General features: G+C 34.7%; 1 protein-coding gene across 1 annotated transcript; it reads right to left on the reverse strand.

Annotated features, from left to right (window-relative positions):
* Positions 1-4896: 4896 nt before the first annotated feature.
* On the reverse strand, positions 4897-9592 carry LOC114307228 (Leucine-rich repeat receptor-like protein kinase family protein). Its single transcript, XM_028252624.2, has 2 exons — positions 6337-9592; positions 4897-5702 (listed from the first exon to the last, which is right to left on the reverse strand). The coding sequence occupies exons 1-2, from the start codon at positions 9299-9301 to the stop codon at positions 5155-5157; spliced, it is 3513 nt and encodes a 1170-aa protein (XP_028108425.2). The 5' UTR covers positions 9302-9592; the 3' UTR covers positions 4897-5154.
* Positions 9593-10201: the final 609 nt, after the last annotated feature.

Genomic DNA, 10201 nt, shown 5'->3' on the forward strand with positions numbered 1-10201 from the left:
CTCCAAAAAAAAAAAAAAAAAAAGCGCTTATATTTCACTGCATTCACGTAAAATATTAATTTACTCTAGGAGCTTCAAAACTCTAATCCAATAATGTTGGTTTTTTGTTATTTTTTAAAAAGAGAAAAATATCATTGGCTATTAAAAATTGAAATTTAAAGTTTAAAATTTAAATATCATTGACTATTGAATTCACCAATGATTTAAGAATTCAAATTTCAAAATTTTATACCTAACAATATACACATATTTTAAGGAATTGCTTTCCATAATAAAAATATACTATATATTTTACCTAACTAATTAATCTTTCTTTTACTACGAATTACTAAATCCTTTCCTCAAAAAAACCAAAAAAAAAAAGGGTTATATGTCACTGCATTCACGTAAAATATTAATGTCTACAAGAATAAATATTCTTCGCATCTCTATCTCTCTCTCTCTTAAATGGTAATTATTAAGATTTCATTGTTTAAAACTTTTTTTTTTCTTTTTTCTTTTTTTTCCCTTTCATTCAAACTTAATCTCTATATCCATCCGGCCTCTGTTAACAATAAAACAACAATAGGTTAGGCCCATATATGAAAATAACCATGGATGCCTCCTGAAAAATTCTAAGGTAGCTACAAATGGTTGTTGGCCTCAGTGCTAAGATTATGTGTGAGATTTTCTGCATGTTTGTTATTTATCTATATCTATATTAAGTAAAATGATCTTTTCAATCACAGGCAACTCTTTGGTTTATCCAATCTTTAAAAAAAAAAAAAAAAAGGGCGCTAAAAAAAAAATCACAAGTTGCTCAAACCCTCACCAAATTAAAAAATATGTTACTCAATTCTTAAAAACTTTCGAGTTAGACTCAAGTTTGTTACTCTAGCAAAAAGGGATGTAGTTATATAATTGAGTTTGTGACAACTTAAAAATTGATACATAAAATACATGCCATTATAGTAAAATTGTGAGCCATGTTTGGGAACTGCAAGTTGTCAATTGATTATCTCTATTTTTTTACGTGACATTTCGTAATAAATTAAAAAATTGTTTAAAAAGTCAATTTCCGAACAAGTCCAATTGTGAGTTTCAATGTTTTTCATTTTTATATTTTACATACAAAAATCTAACTATTTATATTATTTATATAAAACTTATGTTATTAATTTTTTTTATATGCCGTGCATAATACAGGCTTATCGCTAGTTTGGTGATATTGAAATGTGATATTTGTCATATTGTCATCATATTTTTACACAAAAACTGTTGGGCCCAACTATTTTAACAAATAAAAATAAAATTGAGACATCAAATAAATTTTGCTCCAAACAATACCACCAAATAAATTATTTTCCATTTGGGCTGAGCTTCCCTCTATGTGATATTGCAATGTGATATTTGTCATATTGTCAGCATAAATTTACACAAAAACTGTTGGGCCCAACTATTTTAACAAATAAAAATAAAATTGAGACATCAATTAAATTTGGTTCCAAACAATACCACCAAATAAATTATTTTCCATTGGGCTGAGCTTCCCTCCACTAGAGAGGGCTGTCTGGGCTTGCTTTCCTCCAGCACCACTCGTTTCGTTTTAATGATTTAAATTATTTATTTTATAAAAAATTTCATATATATCATTAAAAGAAAATTTTAGATCAATCGAACAATCATAGAAATTTAATTTATCGCATTTATCACACACAAAAGAAAAATGGATGGTCTATTTTCAAAAATACACTACTGTTCATGTTTTTAGAAACAAATGGTATAAATTGAATATGATATTATTATTTTAATTTAGTTTTGATATAAATGATATACACAAATTTTTTTTATAAAATAAGCTATTCAAATTATCAAAATAATATTCATAATAGATCCCTGAAGTTCAAAAAGTTCCTTCCCATCCAAATCTTTGAGCAGATCAAGCCATAGCCTTCCAATACACTGTAACCTCTTTCACTGAGCCTTATGTGTAATGTCCTTCAATACAGAAAGCTCAGGCACAGAACAAAGTTAGCACAACAGTCTAATGGATACAAATTGGTATCAATTCTTTCATTTACCCAACTAGGGAAAATGAGAAAACAGTGAGAGACACACCAGACTCCATTATATGTATATATATGTTTGGAGATAATAACACATGCATGAAGGGGTACCCCACTCAATGGTGGGTCCTACAACTCAAAAGCAGAGGACAGTGGTCAAATCATCACATGATCTTTCAAAAACTCTTTTAAACAATCACATCATATTTGCTTTTTGTGATACTCCCTCCTTCCTGAGCCAGATTCTTTGTCTATCACTATCCCTATCCACATGATTGCTTTGAATTCAATGCCTGCAATTTTTATCCCACCAAAAAAAGAATTGAATGGTGTTTGATCACTGTGATTTTGTAACTTTCAAATCTAATCTAAATATGGCAAATCATTAAGATAGCATCTCTGAGTTTTATAAACTTATCCATACAGTGTCATATCTTAATTTACAAATTAATTAGTAAATATATTGTTTCTCTCCAATGAGTGGATTGAATTGTGTGTTAGTGTACAAATTAGTGTCACAAGAAAATGGTGTGTTAAGGATACGTAGATTGCTAGTAAAAATGAGAAAGAAAAGATGAGAGCAGACGGTGGAGATGAAAACGAGCCAAGTCAAATTGATTGAGATTTGTAGGACTCAAGCTTAGTTTGTTTGTTTATTGTTCGAAAATCTAATCCGAACTGGACTCGATTTGTTAACTAACTAAGTTTAAGGTCAGTTCAAAACTCAATAATGAATTCTTTTTTATTAGGATAAACTACCAACAGGTCCTAATAGTTAGACTTAATTCCCATCAAATCCTATTGAAAATAAATCTTGGTAAAATTGTCACTAAAATAATTTTTTTGTGACAATTTTTTACATACGTCGCTAAAAATTGACAATTAGTGACTTTTTTTATCATAATTTTTATAAATTGTCGCTAAAATTTACAATTAATGACTTTTTTTATAACAAATTTTTTTCATAGGACTTATTAGACAATAAGTCCACTTATTAGAACCTACACGTAAATACCTTTTTTATAAATATTTTACATTATTAATATGCAAATTAAAAATTTATAATATTATTCAAATCAATAATAAATAAGTCCAACTTATTCAAACTTATTTATTTATTTGACAAATTGAGTCCAACTCGAAAACAATTTGGTTCAATTGCACCGTTGGGATGGGGTATTGATACATTCAAAAAGAGAGCGAGGAGAGCAGTTGATAGGTTTTTTTTTTTTTTCGTGTGTGTATATTTTTTATACTCACAAATTTTAATTATATTATTAGAACATTCGTGCTTTAAATTAATAAATATTTAGCACGTAAAATTGAGTACTCCTTCCATTCCAAAATAATGGTCTTTTTTGAAGAATTTAACTTTTTTTGATAGTACAATTATTGCACTTTAAAAAATTAATTTTTTAAAATTATCTTTTTATAGTACATTTTTTTTTTTTGAGAATATCAATGTCATAATTATACTTTTTATGTTGTTAATGAATTTAAAAGAAGGGCAAATAGAAAATTTATATTATTTTTGTACTTAATTTTTGAAAAGGAACTAATATTTTGGAAAAATAAAAAAAAAATAAATGACTAATATTTTGAGACGTATCGAGTATATTTTTTGGGCCAATTTGACAACACAATTAAAAACCAAAAATCAACTTTTAAACCATTTTTAATTATACTACCTCTCACGTTTTTTTATATATTTTTTCAAAAAAAATTAAAAAAATCAATTTTTAATCATCTTCCTCAAACAGATTTGATTAGAAATGCTTAAGGTTGTGACTGGGATAGGAGAGACTGTTTAGTGTGACATGTTGCAGTGGCAAAGTCATATCACAGATGAATTGTCATCATCTGTTTGTGTGAGAATGCCACAAGTGACAGTAAACAAATTTCTCTCTAAACCAGGCTATAGCTTTAGCATCAAAGAGGTGCCAATAGCATTAGCCAAAAAAATCCTTACTCATTATAACATGAGCCATGGATCAAAAGAAGGTATAGTTAATAAGGCAAATGTTAAAAAGTGTTTCTTATACCTTGATTAATGTTGAAATTAATGTAAATGTGTTTTGAAAGTGATAAAAAAAATTAAAAAATGTTTTAAAATGACTGTAAAGTGTTATAAAACTAATGAAAAGCATAAGAGAAATAACATCACAGTAGTACAGAAAAAAAATTACAAATCTATGTTAAAATTTATATGCTTTAATAATTAAAATGCTATGATTTTGCATGATTCGATAAGAAATTTCTTTTGACCCCATTGTGATGTTATTATCACAAGAGTATATTAGGTTCTATATTATTTTGACTTTCGTCTTTTCTTGTGGACACTTGTTAACAAAACTTTTTTTAGACTAATGACAATCTTTTTGAGGGATCGATCTAAAATTATTACTATAAGAGTACGAAAATAAGTTTGAGAGTACAAACTTTTATAATTTTAAATTTTCTAATATAATATATAATAATTTAAAATTTTTGAAGGTATGTTCACCTCTGCGGTAAATCCATTATTGATCTTTCGTGTAATTATTAGCATTTTCTTTTATTGAAAACACAAATCAGTTTTCTAAAACAATTCCAGACAGTTCCTAATATTCTTAAATTAGGTTAATAAGTAGCTTAACTCTTGAGCTATCTGAGTCTGATTTCATCCTTGACAAAAAAAAAATAATAATAATAATAATAATGATAATAAAATAAAATAAAATAATTTTCACTTGTTCAACCCAAACACAAAATGCCATTATTTATTACCTAAAAAAATGCAATTTTTTATTTTGCAATAGTGGGCCCTATTATTATGTTTGCAAGCTGAGAATTGAACCTTAAAACCTGGACAAAAAAACAGAATCTGTTGTTATCTAATTCTCCAAATGCCAAAATTGCATATGTTGGCTCTTTTTCTTCTTTTTTTTTTTTTTTTTGGTTCTTCTCCATTAAGTAGTAGTAAACAAATATCAACCCTTTTTTCTTCTTTACACCAAACAAAAAAAGACACATAAAATATGAAAAAGCTGATCAATAAATAAAAACTAATACAAATCACAAACCTCTTCAAATCCTTAGAAGCAATTTCTAATGTAAAATATGTATGTCACTAGAAACCACCCATCTTGGCATTAGATGAAGATGAGTAAAGCAATGAGGATGCAGAGAAGCTTGTGTTATTGCTCTTTGGGTACAAACTTTGCATTGTCTTCGTGGATGATGATGAAGGCGCCGGAACTCCGCCGGAGTTCTTGTTTTCCCGAGCATCTGTGGCGGTGGCCATGGTCGTGGCCGTGGCCAGAGAGCCCTTGAGAAGGACATCAACCTTTGCATACTCTTCCCTTTCATGCTTGATTTCTTTGAGCATTGCCGCGACATCTTTCATTGTAGGCCTTTCATCAGGGGACGAGTTGACACATAACAAGGCTATTCCTAGGGCTTGCATCATTTCCTCAATTTCCGATTCAGGCCGCGATAGTAGGCTTGGAGCAAGGACTTCAACTACTTTTCCCCTCTTCTGTCTCACCCAATCTACTACATGGAGGCCTTCGGGTATCGTTGGATCGATTGGTTGCTTCCCTGTCAATACTTCCAATGCAACTACACCGTAGCTATAAACATCGCTCTTCTCTGTGATCTTCATCATGTAACCATATTCTTAAAAAACAAAAATAAAAGAAAAAATTAGTACAAAGGTTGCTAAATTGGGTTTCATTTATCTATCTAAGAATCTACTAAGGATTACTGAGCGGGCTCAACAGTATAGGCAATTTAGCAGTTCGCCTAAAACCTGTCAAAAAATTCCTTTTTGCCAAAGGTCCTGACTATCTAAGGCCCTGGTAAGGACTGGTTTTGATGTTTGGCCTAGGGCCTCAAAAAACTTCGGGCCGCTACTTCTTAGGAAGCATGAAAATGAGGCCAAAAAACTATTTAAAATCCAGTAGTTTTACATACACATAAACAAATCACAGAATAGATCAGAGAACACTAACAATGGTGTGCGTCGTGGATCCTTTCCTTGTAAGTGTTCTGTGATCTGTTTTTATGCCAATATCATTTTCCTTTAAATCACTTGCCACGGGTTTACAAACAGAGACAAGATAGTGTATTGCTTCATAACAAAAGGCTTAAAACATTATGTTAACAGAAAAATGTTGCAACAAATCTAAGTTGAATCAAGATTCTGTTATTCACATTCACATTTGGCTAGAATTCAATGTAAACTATTCACACAAGTAAAATTATGCTCCATGAATTATACATCATAGAAAAAATAAAATTAAAAACTTACCGGGTGCAATGTACCCATAAGAACCTGCAACTGTATTAGATGATCGAGCAAAATCACCATCATCGACCAGCTTGGCTAGTCCGAAATCTGCAATATAAGGCTCGAATTCAAGGCCGATGAGGATGTTATTGGCCTTAATGTCCCTATGAACAATTGGAGGGACACAATCATGGTGCAAATAAGCAAGTCCTTCAGCTGCCCCTAACAGAATTTGGTACCTCAATTCCCACTCCAAAGGGTTTCCATTTCGCTCATGTAGCAAACTTCCTAAGCTCCCATTTGGCATATAATCGTACATTAGTAACCTCGTGTTCCGATTCCAACAACAACCCAAGAACCGAACAATATTCTTATGACGGATTGAGCCAAGCGTTTTCACCTCCGCGGAGAAGGAATCACGGACCCCGCACTTGTCCTCGGTACAACCATTGGATGCAGCCGCCGTTGTCGTTGGCCAAAGCTTTTTAACAGCAATAACTTCCCCGTTATTCATGTCAGCACGATAAACAACCCCAGAACACCCTTTTCCGATCACATTTGAATCGATTAGACATCTCAAAACTTGCTCAATGGAGAAATTTAGCTTTTGGAATGGAGTGAATTGCCAAGGCCACGACTCTCCCATCTCAGACTCATCGTCACCTCTAATAGTCCTTTGTGCACGAATCACAGCAATTGTCCCCATAATCACCATTGCAATTGTCACAGTGATTAGCAAAGCAAGCGCAAGTTTAAGCCTCCTAGACCGCTTAATATCGCTCTCGTTTTTCTCTATTCCCGACCCTGCAACATTGGTTAAAAAGCATGAGTCGCGGCCAAATGAGCATAGACCTTGGTTCCCGGCTAAATCACTTGTTGATAATTGTCGAAACAGCTTGTTGTCGGGCAAATAACCGGTGAAATTGTTGTAAGAGATATTGAGAGCGACCAGATTGTCGAGCCGGGACAGAGGACTCAAATCCCCCAGAAGCTTGTTGTGTGAAATGTCTAATATAGAAAGCTTGTTGAGTGCAGAGATTTGAGCTGGTATTGGACCAGTAAATTCATTGCAACTGAGATTCAAAGCAATTTCTAGAGCCTCAATCTTACACAACTCAATTGGGATATCACCATTGAGTCCATTGCTGCTCAGATCAAGCAATTGGAGGCTAGAACAGAGTCCAATAGATGGCGGTATTGAACCGGTGAATGAGTTCTTAGCCAGAATGAGCTTGTTCAACGAAACAAGCCGGCCTAAACTCGCTGGAATCGGACCCACAAACCGATTAGTAGAAACATCTAGAACTTGTAGGCCAGACAGAGATGAGAGTGAATTAGGCAGGGGACCCTCCAGAGTATTGTTACTGATATCAACCATTTGAAGCTCTGTGCAGCTCCCAATCTCATCAGGGACTGACCCAGAAAGGCGATTTCCGGACAAATCTAGAAAATTCAAGCTGCTTAAACCCCCAATTTCTTTCGGAATTTCATTCGCAATCCTGTTGTTTCCAAGCCTCAGCCTCACCAGAGAGCTACAATTACCGATTTCAGGCGGTATTGAACCCGAAATATCATTAGAAATCAAGAGAAGTTTAGTGAGGTTTTTGAGCTGAAATAGGCCTGGTGGTAAGCTACCAGTGAGTGAGTTGTGTGATAAATCAAGTGCTTCGAGGTTACTACAACTAGCCAAACTTGAAGGTATGCTTCCTTCAAGCTGGTTTTGCCAAGCAAAGAACACAAGAAGTTTTGACAATGTACCAAGCTCTGGAGGAATCAACCCCGAGATTTGATTCGTATCGAGCTGTAACTGAATTAAGTTGGTAGCGTTCGAAAGAACTGAAGGTATCGAACCCGACACATTGTTGTTGCTTAACATGAGTTCTTCGAGTTGAGTTAAACTACCAAAAGTCCATGGTATAGACCCCGATAAAGAATTCAATGAAAGATCAATCATTGTCAAGCTACTACAATTCCCAATCTCTTGAGGAATCACGCCGACAAAATTGTTCTGCCATAGAAGCAATTTTTCGAGCTTTTTAAGCTTTCCGAGCTCAAATGGAATCGAACCCGAAAGCGCATTTTCATATAAATACAAGTTCACAAGCTCAGAGCAGTTACCTATCTCCGGCGGTATTTCGCCGGAGAGCATTGCCGTGTAGATAGACAGTGTCTGGAGCTTCTGGAGTCTACCCAGTGAGCCCGGTACGGGCCCGGAAACCCGTGTATCGGCGAGGCCTAAAAGGGTCAAGTTCCGGCAGTTTCCGAGCTCGTCAGGGATTTTGCCGGCGATATCTTTATTGCCGCCGGCACGGAGGACTTCGAGGCCCGTTAAGAGGCCCAATTCAGCGGGAATCGGGCCGCTGAGACGGTTATCGAAGAGAAGAAGGTTTTTGAGGCTTGTGCATTGGCTAAGCTCCGGTGGGATTTTTCCGGTGAGTTGATTTGAATTCAATATCAAGTCTTGGAGGTTTTGGAGATTGCTGAGACTTTGTGGGATTGTTCCGATGAGGCTGTTTGAGCTGAGATCGATGACGGTGAGGCCAAGGCAGTCGCCAAGGTCGCCGGAGATGGTGCCGGTGAGATTGGCGCCGGAGATGATGAGTTTTTGGAGAGATGGGAATGAAGAAAGGTTTGATGGGAGAGGAAGTTGGAGAGGGATTGATTGAATGTTGATTTCGGAGACTAAGTTTTGGGGAGTGCATGTTATGAAGGTCCATTTGCATGGATTGGTGTCAAGGTTGTTCCAGTCAGAGAAAGAGGAGAGAAAAGAGGAGGGAGGTGGGGATGGAGAGCTATGGAGCCATGAGTAGAGTGTTGAGGCCTCGTGGTTGGCTGCGGCGGTGGAGGTGGTGGTGGTGAAAAGGGTTGAGATTGAGAGGAGAGTGAAAGAGAGGAAGAGAAGTGGTGGTGGTGGAGATGGTGGTGGTGATGATGGAGAGAGGTGGTTGGGTTTGTAGGAGAGGTGCCTCGAGCTGGGCATCGACATTTGCCTCAATTTCCAAACCTTTCGTCTCGGGTTTGCATCATTTGGGTTTTGCTGCTTGTTTCTCTCTCTCTCTCTCTCTCTCTCTCTCTCTGTGAGTTTGTTTTTGTGGATTGATTGTTTGGTTTGAACTCAAATTTTACTTGGTTTTTCTAGTAAACAATACACTGCACTGGAAGGAAAGCATACAAACAAAGACTTGTAAAATAATATGATAAAGAAATGGAGGGGAAGGAATACCTAGAGATCAGCAAGCTGCACCACCTCCCCACCATCCCCCACCTAGGATGCCCCCCCTCTCTATATTTTTATATATTTATGGAAAAATTGTATGTTTTTGTTTTTGTTTTTGTTTTTATTTTTTTATATAAATCAGAGTGTCCAAGTTAATTTGCGCGCACATCAACTAATAATTAGGGAACTAATCTCATTGTCCACTAGCGAAGCGTCCAATGAAAGTCAGAACAGAATTCCGCATGGACTGTGGCAACACAGAAATTGGTAACATTTAAGAGATTTCGAACTTAAGACTTAGAAAAGAGCAAACTCTTAAATCCCAATTCTATACCACTAGGTCAACCCTTGGGAGTTGAAAAATTATATGTTAGCGTAGGTTTAAAAAAATATTTACAGTAATTAATTTTTGAGAGTTATACTGACATTTATTTTTGCTTCTATTTATATAATGATATATAAAATTTATATAAAATGATATGATTGCATTGTAATAATACTACAAACTCAAAACTCAAATATATATATATATATATATATATATATATATTGTGTATATGTAAATTATAATGTAAAAAGATTAGAAGGGAGGTGATGGTGGCTTAGATTGAGTCATGCGTAGAGAGGGAGGGGAGGCAACAGCTGTCCAAGAATTGAAAATGTAGTGTG

This window comes from Camellia sinensis, chromosome 7 (genome assembly GCF_055761805.1).
Source record: "Camellia sinensis isolate YWXY chromosome 7, ASM5576180v1, whole genome shotgun sequence".
Taxonomy (NCBI): domain Eukaryota; kingdom Viridiplantae; phylum Streptophyta; class Magnoliopsida; order Ericales; family Theaceae; genus Camellia; species Camellia sinensis.